The sequence below is a fragment of the Hydra viridissima genome, unplaced genomic scaffold (genome assembly GCF_058129835.1).
Source record: "Hydra viridissima isolate aposymbiotic clone 2 unplaced genomic scaffold, HvirCarnegie_v1 scaffold_6, whole genome shotgun sequence".
NCBI classification, from domain to species: domain Eukaryota; kingdom Metazoa; phylum Cnidaria; class Hydrozoa; order Anthoathecata; family Hydridae; genus Hydra; species Hydra viridissima.
Window position 1 is genome coordinate 6,532,729 of NW_028324305.1, and position 24,147 is coordinate 6,556,875.

The 24,147-nt window shown below is 27.9% G+C and overlaps 1 protein-coding gene across 3 annotated transcripts in view; it reads left to right on the top strand.

The window, feature by feature from the left end:
* Positions 1–24,147, top strand: part of LOC145189806 (phosphatidylinositol phosphatase PTPRQ-like) — a 65,046-nt gene extending 40,899 nt beyond the window's left edge. The window contains exons 8-31 of one of the 3 annotated variants that reach the window (XM_090091171.1): positions 3,944–4,120; positions 4,193–4,468; positions 4,726–5,022; positions 5,282–5,572; positions 5,821–5,983; positions 6,095–6,231; positions 6,577–6,787; positions 7,048–7,196; positions 7,313–7,600; positions 10,150–10,440; positions 14,081–14,243; positions 14,444–14,586; positions 14,909–15,119; positions 15,530–15,675; positions 15,775–16,068; positions 16,437–16,739; positions 16,992–17,446; positions 17,577–17,671; positions 17,750–17,909; positions 18,057–18,126; positions 18,267–18,428; positions 22,858–22,958; positions 23,149–23,353; positions 23,597–24,147. In XM_090091171.1, the coding sequence (XP_089947297.1) occupies positions 3,944–4,120; positions 4,193–4,468; positions 4,726–5,022; positions 5,282–5,572; positions 5,821–5,983; positions 6,095–6,231; positions 6,577–6,787; positions 7,048–7,196; positions 7,313–7,600; positions 10,150–10,440; positions 14,081–14,243; positions 14,444–14,586; positions 14,909–15,119; positions 15,530–15,675; positions 15,775–16,068; positions 16,437–16,739; positions 16,992–17,446; positions 17,577–17,671; positions 17,750–17,909; positions 18,057–18,126; positions 18,267–18,428; positions 22,858–22,958; positions 23,149–23,353; positions 23,597–23,925 (5,117 nt within the window). In that variant the 3' untranslated portion in view covers positions 23,926–24,147. Of the gene's footprint in view, positions 1–3,943; positions 4,121–4,192; positions 4,469–4,725; positions 5,023–5,281; positions 5,573–5,820; positions 5,984–6,094; positions 6,232–6,576; positions 6,788–7,047; positions 7,197–7,312; positions 7,601–10,149; positions 10,441–14,080; positions 14,244–14,443; positions 14,587–14,908; positions 15,120–15,529; positions 15,676–15,774; positions 16,069–16,436; positions 16,740–16,991; positions 17,447–17,576; positions 17,672–17,749; positions 17,910–18,056; positions 18,127–18,266; positions 18,429–22,857; positions 22,959–23,148; positions 23,354–23,596 lie in introns of those variants that run through there. The other 2 variants (XM_090091172.1, XM_090091173.1) reach the window with 2 other exon arrangements.

Below are 24,147 nucleotides of genomic sequence, written 5' to 3' on the forward strand. Positions count from 1 at the left end.
AAGCGAGAAGAGCGGAAGTTGGATAAGATATTCAGTGAAAATGTTTTATAAGAGGAATCGATACAATTAAATAAAAATAATTTAACAAGCTATTTTGGCAATAAGTATCATTTTCAAACTTGCGTACTTGGTGTCTCAATACGATAGTTCTGGAGAATTTTCCAGCTGGATTCTGTGATTCGAACTTAGAGCAAAACTATAAAAAGTGGATGATTTGCATGTAGTACTTTTCAGGAGGGGCATTAGTTGTTTATCAAAGCTTGTATAAAAATGTAAAAGAAGATTAGACCGATGTGAGAAATGCGTTCACTGTTGCTCTCTCCACTTCACCGCTAACAGTTTATGAAGAGTTTGTAAATCGTCGTCTTAAAGAAAAGGAGTTTGTTGATGTCTACCTAGTGAAGCTGACAAGGCTCACTGTCCAGTAAAAGTGCAGATGTTCATGTTTTAAGTACCAAACTTTATAGCTGGAGAAAGTTGAGAGAAAATTTAATGATAATTGATTGGAAAAAAGTGTATTTGCTGATCGCGTTGACGAAGGATTGTGGAAATATTAAATCATCAAATATGAAGGAGAAGAATTTTGCTTGACAAGATTAGGTTTTGGATTGAATGTGACGCCCAGAAAAATGATGAAAATTTTAAAAACGGATTAATCTGTGGACAGAGACGTTGAGTCTGTAATGGACTGATTTATTGATGACATTATTGTTAAAAATGATATAGTCTCAAGTCATAAAGTTCGAAAGCACTTGAAAAAATACGGATTGGGTTCAACGTCTTTATGAAAACTTCCAACGTTCCTAATTGTGCTCTTTGTAAACTGCGAGTTTACAAAGAGTACAATCAGAACGCTCTTTATATATTGAACATAATGTTTCTTTGAGTTGGTTAACCTTTATATTTTCCACAAGACAGAAAAAACAAAAGAAGTATTCAAATTTTTTTAGAGTTGCTGGTTGTTTTGGTATTTTACCACAAAAATTACACTGGTAAAGCTGTAAACGAGGATTGGTTTCTTTTTTTAGTTCTTCAATTATCTATTTCCAAGTCATGTGCTGTCACAATGCTTTTTTTTAATGGTAGCAATCATGGAAGATGACCAAACTTTTTTACCAATGCCAGGGCAACCAATAAGCTTTTTATTTTTGTTTTAGTAATTTAGTAACATTTAAACTTTTACTGAGTTTTTCTACCTGCCTACAACAATAGTATTCATCATAATTAGGTTTCCAGTTCATATTTAAAAGAAGTGTTATTGATATCATTCTTTTGATCACATTGTTTATGGTATCATAACGTTTTGAAAAATTTTAGATGAGTTTTTTTTTTCAAAAACTTTTTTTTTCTAAACCAAATATCCACAGCCCCTGTAAATAAGATTCAAATTTTTGTAATGGATTTTCATCTAAAAATAATAAAACTTTTTGGATAGCTTATGTGAATAACCATCAAACTTAACCACATGCATTATATAGTAATTATATTCATGAAGTAAATTAAGCTAATTAATCAATAAAAAACTGCATATAAAGTAAAAAAATTTATTCAAAACTATTATTAACATTTATTTAGTCAAATTTTTTACATGAGGACAATTTTTATTTCACAAGCGTTATAAATAAAATGTTATCAATTTAGGACAGTGGGTAGATGTAAATTTTGAACAAGAAAAAAAATTGAGTGCTAAGATTGTTTGTAAGAAATAAAAAGTTAAAAGATTCATATAAGTAAAAGTAGAAAAACTTTTAAGTTTTACCGCTCAAAAAAAATGTAAAAAGACTTCCAAATTTATAAACAAATCAAAAAAAAAAGTTTTTTTTAGGTAGATCCTCTTCAATCATAAAATAATATTCCCCTTTCATTTTACTTACTTCTTAATAAAATTTAATTACCGAGACACTACTAACAGCCTAAAAGCTGGTTATCAACGTAGACGATTTTAAAAAACGCGATAAGTGATGAAAAATTGGTCGCTAAGTAAAAATTCATTCTGTAACGAAGGTCTGTAGCCGATTTGAAAGTTCTAAAATTTTCATAATCCAACTGCGCTTGCACCCAATAACCTGTCGCTTATTAACAGTTTGAACGACCGTGTCAGTCGCACATTTAGTCAGAAAGGTGAAAAAACAGCAAAAATTATATGACCATCAAATATAAACATGTAATAGATCAATACTGGTGTGCTTGGTCAGAAAATTTAAATTTTGTATTAGAAACAAGCTTCAAGTGTACAGAAAACGCGCATTACGCGCGTAAACGCGTCTCAGTGTCATCTACGCGCGCAGATAATTAAAAAAAAAAAAAAGATTCCTCAATCCCAAATATAATATAATACCACGTATACAATATATACCTCATGCTTTTAAAATAAAATTTACGTGCAACTAAGGCGTGTAGTTATAAAAATGAGGTTTAGTCATTTTTAGCTAAACTTTTTAACTTTTTATTGTAATTAACTTATTTATAAACGTAAAAAAAATTCCCACAATACTTGCTTCCGAAATTTAATCAAAATGTTTTGTCCTAATAAGGCTCTTTATTTGAAGTTTGTTTACAAAAGCAAGGATAAAAAATAATTTTAATCGTAAAAAAGTCGGCCTTCGCTACCTTTACGGAAAATGAGCTGTCGTAGTCTGTTCAAGACAATGCCATATTATACATAATATATCATTGGTTTAAGAAGGCCTTGAAATCACGGAATGAAAAATCTTATAAAAATAAGACCGAATAATAAAACACAGACGATCTTAAAAATTCACTTAGCAAATAGTGAAAAAGCCGTGTGTTCTGTAAAAAATATTAAGATTTACAAGGTTTTGATTATAGGCTGATGATAAATTCCCACTCACCCTTTTATTAAGAGCATTTCCCCCCCCCCCTCACCCCCACCCCCCACCCACCCCACCCACCCCCGTTAAATAGATCTGGACTAAAATTCCCAACCCACCCCCACCCCTTTTATTCCCACCCCCAACCCCATCCCACACACCCTTGTATTAAGCACGCGAGAGTACCTACAATTTATAGATATTTTTATTTTTTAGTTATAAAAATATATGCTTCAGTCTCATATTGACCAAAAAAATTAAACTGCTGTATGTAAAGAATAATTAATTATGTTGGCTCAAAAGAGCTGTAATTATACTAGTCTTTAACAAAACAACAAAGTACATAAAGTATATCTAGTATAATACAAAATGTATACTTGTACATCAATATATCACATTAACATAACACTGTAGAAAAAGAACTTAATCATAATCTACAATCATAATCATGAAGATCTCTAAGTTTTTTTTTTTGTTTTTTTTTTCATCTTTCCTACAGGCACAGTTTCTTGTGTGAGCAATTCATTTTATTCAACTATTAATTCCTTACTAGCACAATAAATTACTATCATTGCCAAGATATTGTAACTAACTTAAAATTACTTGTAATCAAAATGTGTGACTTTTAAGTTGATATAAATTTAGTACTTTCTTTTTAGGAACATTTTTTTTTCTGCTGCTGAGTTATGAATTTTGATTACAACAAAAATAATTATCTTATATTTAAATTAATCAAAAATGTTTATTATCCTTATTTTAAAATTAGTTAACTATTATAAGCAGGCTTTTATGTTTTATTTTAATGTAGACATAAATTCTTTAGCAAGGTTTGTTGGTTTATCATGTTTGTTAAATAGCAGCAGTATACTTTGATAAATTATTGGTAATTCTTTAGCTGGAGACTTAAAGTATTTGTAATAAAATGATTTTTAAATGTTATTACGTATTTTTCTTCTTTGAATCACTTCCCAATACAATCTAATTTTTAAGCTTTTTTTTTACTTTTAATTCATATCCTTTAAAATAACAGTTAAAATCAATTTTAACTAGAATCATTTTTTATTGTTCTACTTGTTTTTATTGATCATAAAAGCAGTATATTATTTCCTCAGGTTTGCGTGAGAGGAAAGACTTCATAAACACAAATTTTACAATTGAAGGCTCTAATTGTAGTTCTTTGTCTTTTGGTGATTGTGGGAATGGAATATATGAGTCATATTGCAAAATTCAAGGGGAATTTGCAAAAAATCTATGCCCATCTATTCCACAGTGTAACGTAACTTGTAAATGTAAGTTGATTTAATTAAATTGCAATCATTTATATAATTCTTTCTCTCTAATTATTCTGAATATTTTTCTAGTGATATCACCCTTGTTGACAGCAAATGAGACCAACAGCTCAATTACAATTTACTGGTCTGAATTTGTCAAAATTGGTTTTTCTAACATTAGCTACAAATTAGAGTGTTGTAATATTAGCAAATGTTATCAAACTGGCATCATATCATCTAAAAGTTTTGTGTTCCGTGATTTAGTACCTAACACAACATATAGCATAAGTCTACAAGTAGTTCCATTAGTTCCATTTGTTCAAGTTGTTAGCATTAATTCAACCATAGTTGTGAAAACAAAGACAGGTACATGGTATCATTATTCACTTACATAAAATTTTAAAAAATCTAGATTGCCAGAACACTTTGGCTAGTTAATCTTTATCAAAATTTAGTCTTACTTTAAAGGACTAAGTAATCAAAGTGTTAACTGAAATAAACTCAATAAAACTCAATAAAAGCTAAAAATTAAAACTTTTTAATGCTGTGCTGCTTTTTGTAACAGCCTCTGTAACTATTGTATCATATTTCATATCAAATTTTGTTATAAAAATTTTCTTTAGTCCCAGAAGCTGGACCAGATATAGATTTCATTATTGACATCAATCAAACTACAATACAAATCACAATAAAGGAGTTCTCTGATGACTTCTTGAATAATGGAACACTTGACTCAGTAAATCCTTACAGTCTTAAATACAAAGAAAATGACAAGGAATTTGTAATTTCTTTTTCTAAAAATAATGTGACAGTGGAAAACTTGCAAAGTTATAGCAACTATACTTTTTCTATAGCAGTGAGGAATGAGTTTGGTTTAGGAGCATATGGAAGAGGCTTTAATCATCAAACTGCAGAGGATGGTGAGGTCTTGTAGACTTTTGAATAGTTTAATCAACTTATGTTTTTTCATTTAATTTAATGTATCTCAATAAAATTATACTGGAATATATAATTATTCTTATAAACTTTTATGAGTTTCTGTTTTATATTTTTTAAGAAGCAGTTTTTAGCTATTTTTTAAATGGTATAAAACGTTTGTATCTTCAATGCAATTAACTTGTCTTTTTTTTTATTATTATTCTTTCTATTTTTTTTCATTTTCCAAAAAATTTTTTTTAGTTCCTGCTGGTTTTCCGCTCAATTTTTCAGTAAAAGCAATAAACTATTTTTCTCTTTTTTTGTCCTGGAATGATGTTGAGAAATACTTACAAAAAGGAATAGTTGTTAATTACACATTTGGATGTTCAAGTTTACAAAAAAACACAAGATTATTTGCTCAAACACCATTGAACAATGGCATAATAAGTGGTCTACTTCCTGGTACTGATTATAATTGCACAGTTGCTGCATGTACAAAGGTTGGCTGTGGTAGCCATACACCTTTCTTTTTGGGTAAAACATCACCAGGGAGTAAGTTAAACAGCCTGTTTTTATTTTACAGTTTTCAAAAAGCTTTATTCCATTATTTGATATTTAATTTTTTAAATATTTAAAATACTGGTTTTTTTTTTTGGTTTTTTTTGTGTTACTTTTTTTATTAGTAGCTACAGTTCAATATACAAACTTTATAATTAAGTTTAACTGATTGAACTTTTTCAATTAGCTTCTTTACCTGTGTAAATTTGATTTTTTTTTTTTTTTTTTTTTTTTTGTTATAGCTCCACAAGCAAGTGCTGAAATTAACAATGCAAGTTATATAAACTCTTCTTCTATTTTTGTTGAATGGAAAGAGATTTTCAATGAGACATGGATCATATATGAAAATAGAGAATATTGCATAGACATTCAGAGTAATGATTATAAAAGAACTCAATGTGTAAAGTAAGCAGGAAATTTTTCAATCAATTTTCATTTAAATTTCATAGCAACTTTAGAGATTAGTGTTATTGTATTTATCTATTTTGCTGAGCTATTTTGTTTTTTCATTTATAGCATTACCATTCATAGACTGGAATTTTATGAGCTGCAGGCATTTACAAATTATACAGTCTTAGTTTATGGAAAAAATATAGCTGGCAATGGAACTAAAGACTCTAACAAAAGTGCTGTAGTGCAAACAGATCAGGCAGGCTAGTTAAAGCTAAAGTGTCTCTTTTTACTAATAAGTTTTGCCTGTCTTTTTTTTTTTTTTTTAAATAAGAAAACGCAACATTTTGAAATCTTTTAAAACTGTAGCGCTGTTTAAAGTAAAATGTTGAATAAAGAGAGTAATTTTTGATCTTGCTTATTCTCAACACAATCCATAAAGTTTGTTTCTGACAAGGTTTGTGTAAATAATTATAGTAATCGAATTGAAAGCTGCATTATTCTATCTTTTAAGACAATTCTCGCTTTGTTTTAAAAAAGTTAGATTACTAATTAATTTTTTTTCATAAAATATAATTTTACTATTTGATTTTTGAACTAAATTGTAGGTCCATTATTTTCTCCTAAAAACTTGTCCTTTGAAAGTATTAATGTAAATAGTATGGTTTTCAAATGGATTCCTCTTGAGCCGCATGAGTATTATGGTATAATTGAAGGTTACAGCATTTTAGTTAAAACAGATGTGCAGCCAAATGATTATGAAGTGCAACAGAGAAGAAAAAAACGAACAGCCGATATTTTAAATTTAACTTTAGAATGGTAAGTTTACAAGTATTTTTTTGTACAGAATGTCTGTTTTCAAATACTTATTTTAAAGCAAACCACACACAAATATTTTTGATAAGTTGTGTGAATATTGTGAAAAATATCGTTGTTTTAGATAGTTATAATATAAAATATAAAAAAAAATATTCTTTGATTTAGTAGCAAAGTTGTTAAAAGATAAATTCTTAAATTTAATTCAAAGCAAAGTTTTTTATTATCAAAGTAATAAATCCCTTATTTTTATTCTAATTCAGGCAAAAAAATATCAATGATTCAGCTGCAACAAGTTTTAATATAACAAATTTGTTTGGAGATACAACTTATATTGTAAATATATCTGCAAACACCAAATATCAAGGTGTTTTCAGTACCATACTAACAAAAGCAACAACACTAGTAGGAGGTATTAGGATATTTTAAAATAATGTTTTTCTTTTTTTCTGGCTTTACAAGTTAACAATTATTATAATGGATATTAAAGATGGTAAGCTCATAAGAATAAAGTTTTCTTTTTAATAGTACCGCTGTATTCTCTTATTAATCTAAAATGTTGCAACTCAACATTTGATTCATTGACTGTTTGTTGGAAACACACCCCTCGTTTGTATCTTCAAGGTGAGCGAAAAAAATATACAGGATACTATATAAGAAATGGCTCGGAAAATCAAAGCAGATTATCACCAGATAGTCAACAATATAGAGTATATTCTCTTGATCCATTTACCAATTATGAATTATTTGTCTCAGCCTCCACTGCGGCGGGAGAAGGTAAAAAGGAGAATGTAAATTGTTCTACTGATGAATACAGTAAGTGTTTAAAAAGATTATTTAAGTTGTTTTATTTATAATTGTTTTACTTATATTTTAAATTATCTTATTCATATGATTATTTATTTTACTTATATTTTTATTATTAATTTTATTTCTTTTATTAAAACTCTGCAGTTGGTAAGTGGCTTAGAAAGAGATTTTTTTTCTCTTTTTGGGTTTTTTATTTATTTCAGTGAACTTTATTATTTTTCTCCTTTTATTTATGGTAAAGTTTTCATTAAGTACCAGTATATATGTAACTTATAATCACTAAATTCCAGATGGTTTTGAAATAATGTTTCATAAATTTTTTTCAATTTTTGAAAAAATTTATATTTATATCATTTGTTTTTATTTTTTTTTAATAGAAAGATTGGATTACTTTTTAGATTCAATTATTTTAAAGTTTTCATGCTTACAGTAATAAAAATATATCAATTTTTTTTTGTAAACCTGATTCTTCTGGTTCTCACATTTGTAGTAGTTACAACCTACTTAAAACCAAGTATTAATCTAACTATTCAGTTGTAACACATCCAATATAATAGGGGACAATTTTTTTTGTATACAATAACTTAGTTTTGCACCCTAATTGTTGTTTGCTTTTTTTAAATGATAAAGCTACTCCTAATCTTTCTATTCATATTTCAAATAATTTTAAAAAATAACAAGTAGTGTTTAAACATTTAATCTAAATATCTTGTGTGTATGCGTTCTATAATTTGCACCAAGAAAATGGTAGTCTATTTGGAAAAAATTTAAAGATGAAGGTGAAGCCCATTCAACAATTTGTAAATTAATCAAACATACAGATCAAGGAAAAAATGTTACTTAGAAAGAAAGGAAGTATTTGAAAGCCAAAATTCCACAACCCTAGTTACTGTGCTTAACTTAAATGAATTTTTGATAAGAGAACCATTTAAGAAAGGTATCAAAAAAGTTCAAAATGTAGCAAATTAATCATTTGCATGTTGGAAAATAAGGCAAAAAGAACACCCATTCAGTAGTTAATCTTTGAAAACATCAAGCAATTACATTTTTTGCTAGAATTCTCAAAAAAAAAAAAAAAAAACAACTATAAGTGACTGTTGTTACTCCTTATAAAGGTATAGGAAGAAAGCAATCTATAGAACCTAGCATTCTTAGTTGTCTTTTTGAATTAGAGGATTCCATTGCAAACTACTAATATACTGATTTTGTAGACAGTAAATAGCAAATAGTTTCTTGTTCATAACTTATTCAATTTTGGTCTCAATTTCTAGCATTCATAGAAAAATTGAATTCACAAGATTTCAAGTATTAACTTGCTTTCAATTAAATGTTTGAATGTGCAATGTGGTATTTGACATTCTGGAAATAGATCCTCTAAACAAACCTCTACCTTAGTTGTTGTTGACTATTGGTACAGTAAATATGTAGAAAATAAATCAGTAAAATTATCCATCAAAGTTTTATCTTCCTGTAACTTTGTACCTTGATCTGGATCTAGGAATGTCAATGATCTAGAAATGAGCAACTAAATAATTCAACAGATTTTTGTTTGTTAGCTGTTGTTTTGGTGCTAGGAAAATTTTTTTGTTGAATACCTAGCTAGGATTTAATGGTTGTCTATACTTGCAAATTTTGTGATTTCTTTTCTCTTGCAAGATTTAAATTACTTAAATATTTTTGATTTTTCTGCAAAATGCAGCTTAACTTCAAAAGGAAATGATAACAAATCCATATTCTGTGTAATGTACAGTTTCTTATATAGAACACAATAACATTTGGCAACTTTGCTAGACTTTGTGTAGTTTAAACTTTGCTGAACATTTGAAAATTTTCAAATTTTTTTTGCTGAACATATGCAAAGTTTAAAATGTTTTACTCTATTTAATATTCCAGAGTGTCATGGATTATAAATAAATCAAAAGCATTTGAAATTATCAAGGCAGGTAACAGCTTGCCTAACAGCTTGAGCACACATGAAACCTAGGAAAGTCTCGGAAGTGAAAAAAAATGCTGACAGCAATTATTGTGATACATTTTACCTGTAATTCAGCAAGTTGTTCTATTATTCAGTTTCTGAAGAAATAGGTCTCTTTTAGCCACACTGTCAGATAAATTAGGCCAGTTTCTTGCCTCAACTAGTTGTGTTATGTATTTAATAATTGTTCTAATACTTGTCATTAAAGTGAGTATATTCAATTTGAAAATACCTTTCAAATATTCACATTTTAAAATACTCTCCAACTCTCTTATTAACAAAAATATTTTTTGTTTGTTGTATGCTCTCTCCTAATAACAAAAAAAAACTTTTTAAAATTTTCCGAATTTGTATACAATATTTTAAATTATTTTTTGATTTTTTGAAATTAAATAGTTCTACTGTCTAAAAATAAGGCTTTTACATTGCTTATATACATTAAAGGTAAAGGTAAAGTTATTAAAACAAATTTTAGCTTTAACCTTTGTTTAGATTTAACTTTAAATGCTTTTAATACATTTAAAAATAATAAAAAGAATCTGTTTGTTATATGTTTTGATAAATGATAATTTTTTTTTAGTTCCCACTGCTCCTCCTAGTAACTTAAAAGTTATTTCATTGAACCATTCGTCATTTCATTTATCATGGAATGCAGTAGATTTTAACAAACGAAATGGAATAATACTCCGATATGAATATTCATGTGCAAATTCAAATCTCAGTTCGAATGTAAGTCTTGTAAACAATTATACATTTCAAGGAGTAGTGAATCATCTCAAACCTGGTACTATTTACAATTGTACAGTGGCTGCATGTACCAAAGTTGGCTGTGGTGTGCAAGCCCAAGAATCTAACAAAACGAAGGAGGGTAGTAAGTAAATGTTTTGTGCAACTCTTTTGTCTAAGAAAATGTGATCTGGATAATAAACATGTTGCTGCTGTTCTACTAACATTGTTAGTTGTTTGTTTTCTTTTTTTATTATTATTAGCAGAGTAATTTCAATGTAAAATATTTTTGTTAAAAAGTTCTTCTTAAGTTTCTCAATACACTAAATATAGAGTGTAGGATTTATGCTATTTTATTTAGGCTGGGCATAGTTAATCAAAAGGTTAACTTAAATAACTAAGGGTGGTCATATTACATCAGAATTTCTCAAATATAAACATTTTTCTCTTTTTTTTTCAATATATATATATATTTTTTTTTGTGGTTTTTTTTTTTTTTTTACTTCTATTAATCCAAGAAAAAAACTATAGAACAGTATGCATTAGTTTTTTTTAAAGAATCTGAGTGGGGCTCAGATTCTTTAAAAAAAACTACACCAAAATGTAAAGGCTTTTTTACATTTTGGTGTAGTTTCAAAAAGTTTTAATACCAAAATGGCTTCAAAATCATCATTTTTTTGAACAAATTTACGTTTTTTCCTTAAAGTGTTTTCATTGAAAAATAGAGTTTTGAGTGAAATAATAATAATAATAATTCAAATACTGTTGAGATAGAGCGCCAGGCAATATCTATGATAGCCAACACAATAGTTGTCTAAAAATTTAGCTGCAACCTGTCTTTCTTGTTCAATATTATCTGCAAGTCAATCAGCTTAATTCTGGATTTAAACTCTTTGACTGATGTACACTCCACCACCGATTCCGGTAAAATATTCCATCCAAAGACAACCCTGTTTGTAAAGATGTGTTGTCTACTTAAAAAATTTTTAACAAACTCTGATCTAACATGATGTTTGTAACCTCTAATATTGGATGCTGGACCTGGTGTATTGATTGAATACATTTTTATGTGGACTCTTTTCTTATCAATAGATTCAAAACCTTTATGTAATTTATGTTATATAAGCTCACCTCTTAGTCTTCGAACTTGTAAAGTTGTTAAATCTAATCTTTTTAGTCTTTGATTATATCCCAGATGTCTTATTTCTGGTATCAATTTAGTTGCTGTTCTTTGAACTTTTTCAAGTTCTTAGATATCTTTTTTATAATAGGGATTCCAAGCTTGAATTGTAAACTCCAAAAGAGGTCTAACGTAGGTGCACAAAAGCATTTCATGAGGTACTTATCTTTATACCTAAAAGTAATAATATTGCAAGCATATTGTTTGCTTTACTGGCAGCATTCCTTACTTGTCTTTCCCATTTCAAATCCTTTTCCTTCAAATACCTAAATCTTTTTTGAGAGTCGATTTTTCAATTTCTTTTAGTTCACCATCATTTTTCATGAAATAAGAATATCTTTTATTACTTGCACCAAAATGCATTATTTTTCATTTCTCAAAATTCAAACTCAGTTTCCATTCAACAGACCATTCATCAAGTTTTTTTATGTGAATTTGAAATGATTTTGAATCAACCTCGGTGTTAATAGGAGCAATTATTTTATTGTCATCAGCATACAAACAACATTTATTAAGAAGTCTTCTTGGTAAATCGCTTATGAATATCAAGAAAAGGAGTGGGCCAAGTACAAAAGATATCAGAGACAAAAAATTCTTTAGAGATCCTAGAGAATTTCTATAGATTTTTGGGATTCTATAGGAGTAAAATAAAGAAAAAAAAAAGTGAGAAATGTCTATTCAAAGATCAAATAAAATATATTATATCTTTTTTGTATGACATATTTTATATTTTTTCAGTTATTTTTTTAGCGGTTTTTTAAAATCAATGCCACCAAATTGCAATTAAATAATGGAGGCCGAAAAAATAATGTTTAAGTTCTTAAATATATGTTAAAAGTTAATTTTTGCATATATAACTATACCAGCTGGAATACCCGGTGCAATGCTCTGGGTTTTCAAGCTATTAGATACAAAACTTTACTGTATTAATCAGAAATGCAATTGTAGCTTTGTAGTCATGTTTTTAGTAACTAAACCACACTGTGGTAATGTAGCTTTTACACAAGAAACACATAAATTACAATGTTTTTTGCAAACAAAAACCTGCCTTTACAAATACTTTTGTTCATTTATGTTCATTTATACCTATACTTTTCCAAAAATATCTCTTGAAAAATGTCATAAAAAACCACAAATACATATTTAAAACTTTTTGGTTTTTCATTGGTAAAAACTATTAAAATTATTAGCTCTGTAATCACCTCCTCACAAGGGGCAAGGAGTGGTCAGAGGGGGGTTGAACTTTGTTCCAGCCATAACTTGACCTAAAACCTTCCCTGGTCAAAATTAGACCTGTGTGTAAAATTTGGTGAGGATCGGATCAAAACTGTGGATTTAAATAAAGAACACACCCACATACACACATACATACAAACTTTAGGCTCTATATATTAAATTGAATAATAGTTCACCTTGATGTTTTTGCAATAAAATCAAAGTTATAAATTAAAAACAGTCTAACTTTTAACAAAATTAAAGCCATTTTATAAATTAGAGCATCCTGTATTTGGAAAAAAAAAAAGATGTATCAAAAAGAAAAAAAATATTTGGTTGTGAAAAGAAAGAACAATTTGTTTTAAATACTTTTGACTAATATGATATTTAACTTCAAAATATTTAAAATTTAAAGAGTTTTGACTATAATGAAGGATATTTTAAAATAAAATGGAAATTGTGAAAATGTGAAATATTTAGCATTTGACTTAAAATATGGAAATACTTAATTTGGTGCATTATTAGATTGCCTCTGGTGTGAATGAGAAGTTTCTATTGAATTTGAAAAGTAAAAAATTTCTGAATTTTTAAAAATAATTTTTATTGTTTGATTGATAAACTACAACAAGAGTTCAAATATTTTATTTTGATTAGTCTGGTCAAGCAATCAAATTTATTAAGGATTGTTTATATATTAGAATCACTTTTTTTTTTTTGTTTTTACACATCTCTACCCCTTTTTTATATTACTTTATCATTTGTCATACTTTTTCTAATTTCAATAATAGTTGGTTTGTCCCTATCTTCCTGCACATGATATTTAGAAAAAAGTTTAGTCTTTCCACAATGTTAATATTGTCTTGAGAAATTACCAAATACTTACTATTAAATGATGAAGCAGTTCAAACACTATTTTGAACTTGAAGACTGAAATAGCTAGACAGAATTATTTGTTACTTATAGTGAACATAATGACTTCGTAAGCATATCTAGAAAAATAGGAAATGTTTCTTTTACTTCTTCAAACTTAAACCATATTTCTTAATTTTTTTAATTTTTTTATATGAATACATGTAAATCATTGTTTTGAAAAAGGTATTCGCATAAAATTGTTTTTCTTATTTCTCTTAAAATAAACTTTTAGGAAAAATATCAGTACTGTTTTAGATTAATAAAAATTTTTGTAAAAAAGTTTCCCCAAAATTTACAACAAGATTGTAAAAAAGCATTTTGTTCTAATGGTTGTGGATCAAATTTTTATTTCTTAGTTTTATCTTCTTTTTCTTTTTTCTTTTTTTTTAATGTTATTTTATTATACTGCTTGTTTAATGCTATTCTATTATATTAATTACATTTGTTAGAACTATTTTTTTGTTACTTTTAATCTTAGTTCCACAAGTTAGCGCAGAAATTTTTAACTCAAGTTATATTAACTCTTCTTCTATCTTTGTTGAATGGTATGATATTAAAACAGATTTGTGGGTAATTCTTAAAGATCGAAAGTTTTGTATAGATGTTGAAAGTGTTGATAACAAGACAACTTTATATGTTAAGTATGTTGTATAATTGAGGTTTTGTCGCTTAATTTTGATCAAGTTTTGCAATATGTTTTTATATTGTAAAACTTTTACATAATTTCTTAGCTTAGTGACAATTTTTACCTGTAGATAGAGATTTAATTTGTTAAGCATACTTATGTACTTTTTAATGTTCTTTTTTAGTAATCTTTTGATTTTGGCATTTATATTTTTAGTTATAGCACTGGAATAAATAATCTAATCATTGATGGTCTTCAACCATACACTAATTACAGCATTTTAGTGTATGGTAAGAATGAAGCTGGAATTGGAATAAAAGAGATTTCCAAAAGAAAGTTTGTTGTAACAGATCAGCTACGTAAGCTGCAAGATTTTTCCTTCATCCGTTTTTTTGTTGCCATTTTGTCTATATTTTTTAGGATTTGCAAAAATTTGAATATCTTGTTTATAGGAAAATCATTTTTCTCATTGCATATTCCAAACAGTCTTTAAGAGAAATAAATTTTTTTACATTTTTTAAGATAAAATCAAGATAACAAAAATAATAGTTATTGAACTTTTCAATCTTTTTAAATGAAAGTAAGTTTTGACTTAAAAGAATTTTAGTTGTTTTTTTTTTCAACTTTGAAAGTAAAATGTTTGCAAAAATTAATGTTTGAAAAGAATATTTGGTTTTGTAGCTCCAGCTGTTCCTCCACAAAATTTTGCCATTGTATATCTAAGTGTTAGTGAGATGCTCTTAAAATGGACTCCTCTTAATGAAACTGAATACTTTGGTGTAATTGAAGGATACAGTATACGAGTAGAAGCAGCTGTGCAGATGGAAGATTACATGCTTCCAGAACAATATATTTATCAAGCTCCTAACATTCGTGTTTTCAGTAAGAGCTGGTAAAACACTTTTTTTAAAAAAAAAATAATAATAAGAATAGTTATTTCATGAGTTTTTTATATCCTGTGATCCTTTTACAAAATGATGTCCTTTCTACAAAATGATTGTTTTTTTGTTTGTTTGTTTTGTTTTTTTTGCTTTATGTTTTTTGTGTTATTCCTTTTTTATTTCAATTTTTCTTAATTTTATTATATTGATAGTTTGTCTTTTTTTTACTTTCATTTTTAATACATTGGTAAATGCAAATAAAAATTTACCAAACTGCAGTTCATATTTTGAATTTTTCTTTTTATTTAATTAAAGTTTTATTTGTTAATTAAGTAAATTCTCCTTAATAAAATACTTTTACTTAAAAAAAATGCTTTTTGTTTTTTTCTATCCAGCAAAAATTGCTATTATTGTTGTCTAGGGTGATAAATGTAAACAATTCAGCTGCAACAACTTATTCCCTTAATGGTTTGTTTGGGAATACAGCTTACATGGTTGGCATATCTGCAAACACAAAGTACCAGGGTGTTTTCAGCCCTAGAGTAAAAAATACAACCAATATAGGAAGTATTCAATTTTAAATATTTCATTATAAAAAATTAAGTCAAGAAATGAAAATGTAAGATATTTATGTTTGATTGTTCTTAAATGTTTTTTCTAATTTAGTACCAATGTTTTCTGTTATCCTTCTAAGTTGCTGTGTTAGTACTTCAGATTCCTTGGCAATTTGTTGGCAACATACTCCTCCAGTTTATCTTCAAGGTGTTAGAATTGCGTATACTGTGTATTATAAAGGGTTTGAAGATATGCAAGTAAAAAACGATTCATTGCCAGTTTTAAGTCTTAAGTATTTGGCATTTCCTCTTGAGCCTTTAACTAATTACAGTTTCACTGTGACTGCATCTACTACTGCTGGTGAGGGGAAAGGTGTAAACATTAACTGCACAACTGATGAGTCTGGTATGTTTTTGTATTGATGTTTTTAAAAATGTTAAACTTTTTTGCAATATTTAAAATTCAACCAATTTTATCTTTAAAGCTATAATAAATGTAACAATTAGGAATGAGTAATTTTGAAAATTAATTTCAATTTTATATTAATTTTCAACATATTAAATTTATGATAAATGCAAAAAAATTTAAAAAGGTAAAATATATAAAAAGAAAAAAAGTAATAAATTTGGTAATAAAACAACAAAAAGACAAAATTAAACAGCAGAGTTATTTAAACATTTTTAGTTGATGTTGAGCTAGGATATACTTTAGAGAATGCTATGAATTTAAGTTGCAGTAGTAAAGTATGATTTCAATATTTTGTGTAATTTTAGTTCCTTCTAAATCCCCTTTGAATTTAACTGCTACATCTAAAGAATACCCTGATGGAACTACAGTGTCATGGAGCTCTATACCCAAGGAATATTGGAGAGGTCAGTTATTGGGATATAATTTAGCATACAAACTTCTTGAAGAAGGAGAAAAGGAAGTCAATGAAACTTGGAAGATATTCCAAAGTCCAAATTTAACAACCAGTCTAATTATCAGAGGATTGAAAATTTATTCCAAGTATGCTTTAAAAGTAGCTGGCTACACTAGTAAAGGAAGCGGTGCATTTAGTAATGAAGTTCAATTCTGTATGTTTATTTGTCTTTTTGATGTAAAATTTTCAATCGGTTTTTTTTCAGCTTCTTGTTATTTTTTCTAATACTATTGCTTATACTTTTTTTATAAAATTTATAAACTTTGGTTTTAATGAAACTTCTTAAAGTAAAGATAATTAAAACTAGATAATTAAAAATAGAATAACTGAAATTTTTTTTTTTTTTGATGCTGTAAAGTTTTATAAATTAACTATAATTTTTTTTTTTTTTGAATATTTATATTAGACACTTGCAATCTTATCAACCCTGAAATTAAAATTGAATGGATTTTACTGGAACCTTTTGTTACGCAGCCACTCTCACCTGGATCTTCAAGACCTGGGGGAATTATGGTGGAATCAATAGAACAATCATTACTGAATTGCTCTGGCTTTTGCTACTCTTTTTCTCGTAATATTACTGTGAATTTTACTTATATAGATATGAATAGTACAGAGTTTGAGAAATATAACTCTACTTGCATTAAGTTTCCTGTAACAACTCCTAATATGATTAACATCGCTCAGTATGCACCTACTGTGAACACCCCAGGATTTGCCCTACTTCGTATTGCAAGTGCAGAACAACAAGTAGTAAAAGAGAATGAAACAAAATTTGTTGGAAATATAAAACAAGCCTTGGCAGTATTCTTAATATACTTCCTACTAAATTGCCTGATTGGAACTTTGTTCTTTACAATTGTTAGTGGTTTTAGAAAAACTTACTGTTTTAAGCTTTTTTTTTTGCTTTCTTTCTTTGTTTGGTTTCTTAAGTTTATCACTATTCATGCTTTTATACAAGTACAATTACCATAGAAAATTTTATTCGTAGGAACATAACACCAAAAATGAAAATCTTCGTTGTTATACTTTGTTCGGTGTTTTTGAAGGCATCTATTTAGCAATGATGACTGTGACTACTGTTGGGTATGTTTAGCTGATTTCATTAGATATAATTACTTTCATATTGCCTTTTTTTGTTCTAACTGAATGAATCATATTTAGATATGGTGACAAAGTCCCAGTATCCTTTTTTGGAAAATTGTGCATTATAATTTGGGCATTATTAGGAACAGTTATTACTAGCATTTGCGTTGGGAATCTCAGTGCAACACTTTCAGTAACCAATATTCAAACAATCACTATGAAGTATCCAAACGATAAAGTGATTTTTTTTTTTTTATTTTTTTATTTTCTGTCTAATTTGTTTTTTGTTAAAAGTTAGTTCAAAAAAGTATAACTAAGAACTGATCTGAAATAGTTGTAAGTTGCTGACTTTTTTAACTCAAGTATATTATTTACACTAAATTAGGTGATAGCTAAAAATGGATCACCAGAGTATAATTGGGCTGTTAGGAAATCTTTTATTAGTCTTGCCCAAGGTTAGTATGCTTTAGTCCCTTTGTAATAAACCAGGCATCTTGAATGGGAATTCACATTCCAAAAATCACTATGAAAGCATAATAATTTATTTATAAAATATAAATCTTAGTTTATAGTATAAATCTTAGTTTGATTTTAGGTAATTTTTCATCTCACAGTGGTGTTTTAAGTGCTTTAAAAGATGGCAAAGCACAATATGCCATCATAGAACAGTATGCATTGGAAAATTACAGACAGATCATGCAGAATTTCAAGATATCTGTTTTAAACACCTATAAATTTCAGGACAGCAGCTATGGAAGTAATTTTTTTTTTTTTTTTTTTTTTTCTTTTATATATACACAGTTAAGTACAAAAAACACTTATTATATTTTCTAATTTCTCGGAATAAAATTATTTAATCAATTTTTAAAATACTTATAAAAGTGATTAATTACTACATAAAAAGTTAAAAAAAACAGTATTTATTTCCAAATAGTTCAATAACATACAAATAATTTAGTTTTTATGAAAAATTTACCTGAAATAGATGTACAAAAAAATGCATGCTCTTATGATTTTATTTACATTAACTCTTAATAAATATGTTTACACATCTAGAAATAGCACATTAACTTGTTTGAATTATTTTATGATTTTATCAAAAAAAGTTTATAGTTTTGTTCTAAACATTGACAAAATGGGCAGAAAAAAAGTGTTGCTCTGTTGATAAACATATTATTATTTTTAAGATAAAGAATGATGGATTTTATTTAGAGAAATAGCAAAAATAGTTCAGTACTCTTTGGGAATGTAGCAATATCAATATAAGAAAGGAAAAAGAGGGAGACCAAGAAAAAAATTAGAACAATCAGTAGACAAATTTTACATCAAACTACGATAAACCCTTTTTATATTAAAGACCATTTAAGTTGACATGGGGATCTAGGGTTTAATAAGTAAAAAAATATTTTTTTTAGTGATGAAACCAACTTTATGCTATTTAGTAACAATGGGAAACGTTTTGTTAGTTGTCTCAAAATTCAAGCTTTTAAGCCATTATAAAAAGACATTATCTCAGTTTAGGGCTGTTTTTTAAGCTATGGTGCAGGTCTCTTTTGTCTGATAGATGAAATTATGAATAAGGATGTTTACATAAGCATATTAAAAACTATTGCTGCCCAATGCAACATTTTTTAATATGGTTAAAGTCGAATATGTGAAATATAGAATATTGATATTGTACATAGTTCTGAAATTATGCTTTGCTTTTTGTACTTGTCATTAAACCAGTTTGGGTCTTGTTTAGTTTTTTAGCTTTTTTAGTATTTAAAGTTAAAAAGTCTCACCCCTTGTTAATGTTAACTGCAGTTTCTTGGGTATTGATTTAACAAGATTTTTTGTTGTATCTGGAATACTTTCAACCCAAGTCAAGGTGCTGTCTTTAAATTTCCTTGTTCAAAACAAAACCATCTATTTTCAAATTTTTCAATCTAAATGCAAATGTTTTACTGGGTTTGTGTCTGATGGCTGTGTTGCTTGGTCTTAAGCCACCCCTTTTTTAATTTGGCTGTATGCTTAGGATGATAAGTCCAAACATAGCCTGTTATCAGATACCTGTAAATTACTTTACAAAATCTGTGAGTATTGTTGATGGTTCAATACATCTTCAATGATCACCAGTTTACTAAACCCAGTTGTTTAAACTGATCCTCAAACCATCGCATTGCCACTGGTTTCAGAGCCAAACTCAACTTCTTAGTTGTGGATTGTGAAACCTTTTTATGGCCATCAATTCCAAATATATTTATCTTTTATCCGTAAGCAGGATGTTTTTCCAAAACTCAAATTCTTTATCAAGTTACTGTGTTGCAAACTCTAGTTTTTTTTTCTGATTTCCTGCAGATATCAGAGATATTTTTTTGAGTACTCTTCTTTAAAATATGTTTTACAGGAGAGAAATGCTCTTCTAACTGTCTCTACTCACTGTCCTTCTGACAGATTTTTGAATATTTTTGTAAAATACCAATGAGGTGACTTTTCTTTAATTTTGAAAAATTTCCATTTTTTAATTGTTGTTACCCAGGAAGAGAGGGGTGAAGGCCCTTTATCCCTCACTAACTTCACCTCTGGGTATTTACATTTTCTGTTACCAATATCTATATTTTGATTGATTCAGCATCCTAAATTCAAAGCTTTCCTTACTCACTACTTCTAATTTTTTACCTTCTATTAGTTAATCATTTTCTTAAGGTTTTTCTTTATAAATTACTTTGATTTCGATGTTAAGACAAGTTTGAAAGTTTATCATAAAGTAAGTTAATTACAGATTAAAATTGAATCTAAAATTTTCAAAAAAAAGTGACAACCAAAAACAAAACACAACATTTTTGTGTGTCTTGCAGGGATATTTATTGTTGAATTCAATTAATGAATTGAAAAACTATTGTTTGTAGTCAGGATGACACATCTGTTTCTAAAATCTGTTGTTCCAATTTACACCAAGTTCATTATGGATTGATTTTAAGGTTCCCTTTATAAACAGGATGATTTTTCCTCAGATTGAATGATCTCTTAAAAAATTGAGAATCATATGGAAAAAAATGTGCCTTCTCAGTGTGATCAAGATCATCAATTTTTCACAACTACATTATAAATGTGCAATTATTTATAATGCAGTTGTGAAAAATTGATGATCTTGATCACACTGAGAATCAAAGTGCTCACTGAAATAAGCTCAAAAGCAAACACAAATAACTTTTTTAATTTGCAAAATGCCTCAATCTACATTTGCAATTAAAACCTGTTGTGCTAATGAGGAAGAAGTTCTAATTTTTTTCGGCATGTTGGACCATTGAAACTAACTCTTCCATGATAGATAACTAGTTTGATGTAGCTTACTTTGGCTGAGCCTCCACCATAGACCAATTATTTTTCAGAGAAGAATAGAGATGATTTACAGCACTAAGATGCAAATGAAGCTCCGGTGGAGTTATGATGTTCAAAACTCATGTGCTGTCAACTTTAGCAAGAAGAGGCTGATTAACAGAGTTGAGGAAATTTTTTGCTGGATTTCCAAAAGATTAGTGAAAGGCTTCTACATAAAGCCAGAGAGTCAAAATTTTTGAGATCATCAGATTAAGAGCTGATAAAGCTGATCTTGCAAAAACAGCAAGGATGTTTTAAAGTATGTGGTTGGGTTCCACAAAGAATATTAGCAACTTTTAAATCAAAATGGCTGCTTTGATTTTTTCAAACTGAAAATGGTTTAAGAGTTTTGATGGGTTTTGAGTTTTTTATGATGTCCATGACAATCCTAATGATAAAAAGTTTCTTCACTCCATACAATCAAACTCAACACCAAAAAAGAATACATTCAAACAAAAGAAAACCAAAATGGTTTTTTCATCTTTCTTTTGACTTTATTGTTTGTTATTGTTGACTAATCCCCGACAGATTTTGAAAAAGCTACCTCCACCATTCATCCTCACTTTTCAGAGTTTTTTTAATGAATAAAAACCAAGATTTCATTACATCTTCAATGAACTTATCTAGAACTTTGCAAAGTACAGCAGACCTCTCTTATGAATTTCCTTTGCTGCTAAAACATTCAGACACAGAATGAATAATTTCTCTGGAGTTGAAAAGTACTTCTTAAAGTAGAACTCAACACAAATGAATTTGTTTAGATACAATGCAAGTGTCCTTGTGTTTGGATTTTATATGTTTGTTGCCTGTTGACTGCTTGTAAAGTTTCTGTTGTGAGAACATTTGATTTTTTTGAATGCTTATTTTTCTTTTTGTTCAGTAGAACTAAAAAAATATTCAAAATTTTGTATTTGCTTAACATTTTTCTTTCCTCTCCAATTTTTTAAAGATGACTATAAACCTGGGATAATTTTTACCCCTTACAGTACCTCTCAGAAAAGCAGGTGCAATTTTCTGAATCAGACCAGTATTTGTATTTGTTTTAAAACTAAAAGTTTGAATTAGTTTTTTGGTATTTAAGATACTGAAATAAGAAATAATTTTTTCTCAAATATCATTAATATAAATTTGATATTTCTCCCACAATGCATATTTAAGCTAATCATTCAAAAAAGGAAAGAAATTTTAAATCTTATTGAGGTCAATTGTTATGTTAAAGAGTTAATATAAGTAAATAAATGTAAAATTAGTTTTCGTCTAAATACTCAAATCAATGCTGTATATTATGGTTCCATACTGGGTAGGCTTACTGTATGTACTTTTTTCTATATTTTGATATTGAGTAATAAATTGTGTCATTGCAATAATTTAAGATAGTCACAAAAGTGTGTTAAACTTTTACTGGCATTTTACAACTCTTATATATTTTGGTTCCAAGACCAAAGTATTGAAGTTTTGGTGAGACAAGTAATGAAGGAAAGCTCATGAGTTTTAAGAGTTAAAGATGTTTGCATTAAGCAGGACTTTAAACAAGTGTACAAAAACTTAATAAGTCAAAGCTTTAATTAAATGTTTAGAAAAAAAATGTAGAAAAAATATTGAGTACTTCCCATTGTTTTCTTGTCTCTTAAGTTTGTTTATAATTGATTTTTGTTTGCTGTTATTTCTTTCTTTTTTAATGTTTGCATATTAACTTTTATTTGTTAATCTTGCTTTACTATGCACAAAATGATGTATATGTCTATATAAAAATGCATTTATACATCTTTTTGTGTGCATCGTGTTCATTTTTATTACAGAAATTGTGTCTTCTTGTCTTATAGTTTCCTTAAGAGAAAATTACTCTGTGCTGAGCAGTTGTGTGGTAAAACGGTTAAAAATAAACACTGCTCTGGTTGATCAAGAAATGTCCAAGTTAAAGGAGGTAAGGATTTTCCAAAATTTGTTTGGACTTGATAAAATTTTAAGTGTGTGTACTATGAGTACTAATTGTATTGTTTATTAGAAGCAATCCCTATAAAATATTTATAGGAAATTAATTTCTATGAAAAATATTTTTTACTAAATTATTAACAATAAAGTATGTGTTCTCACTATCACTCTTTATGTTAAAGGAAATGCAGAAAAAATATCCTACAGTAGTTGTTAAACCCAAAGAGAAAACCATCCAGATGATAAGCCCCAAGGCTCCTGTTTATCAAAATGTAGTTGGCTACTTAGCGTCCACTTTGCTCCTTCTCTGGATAATTGGTGGTGTCTATGAATTTCTCAGACGAAGAAGAATTAGACATAAAAAAAATAAGGTTGCGACTCGAACAGGTATGTTATTCTGTGCAAAAGAAGATTACTTTAGTTTTAGCTGTGAATTGAGTTACAAACTTTTGTTAGAGCATTTATAATTTTCCGGTTTACCAACAAATAATGTTGAATTTTTCTAACAAAAAAAAACTGTCAATAACCTATTGTAGTCTGACAGCTGGGTATTTTTGATAGGAAATAAGTTATTTAGTTCTTATTTCTTACATAAATATGCTTTTTTTAATTAAAAGTCATTTATTTCAGTTAGAAAGGTTGCTTATCTTCTTGAGTTGAGAGATTTCTATGAGGAGTATAGAGTCGACTGTGCTGAAATGATTAAACAAGTTTCAAAAAAAACTGATGATCTGCTTTACATACATAATTCTGAACTACTGAGACTCACAAAGAAGTTCTCGAAAATGTATGGCGTAAATTTTAAATATGTCGCGTTTAAAGATCTTGGTGTGCCTTTGGAAACAATAGCCATGTATCGAGAGGAGATAAAAAGACGCCCGAAAGTGTCTCGATGGAAGAAGTGTCTAGTATATGCAACCAAAAAAGTTCAATGGTTGCGTTTATACCTTGGTGTATAAATGTAACTATTACAGCGTCAAAAATTTAATTGAAAGGAAAGAATAATGATGTATTATTGTTATTCTGTTATTTTATTTTATGCATCAAATTTATAAAGACGTTATAAAAAAGGTGTAAATTTCATCTACTAGTATTTACACACAACCATTTTGTAAAACTTAGCGTTGCAATTAGTTTGTACAGTTAAAAGTTACTTTTTATAACATAAGATATTTTAAAAA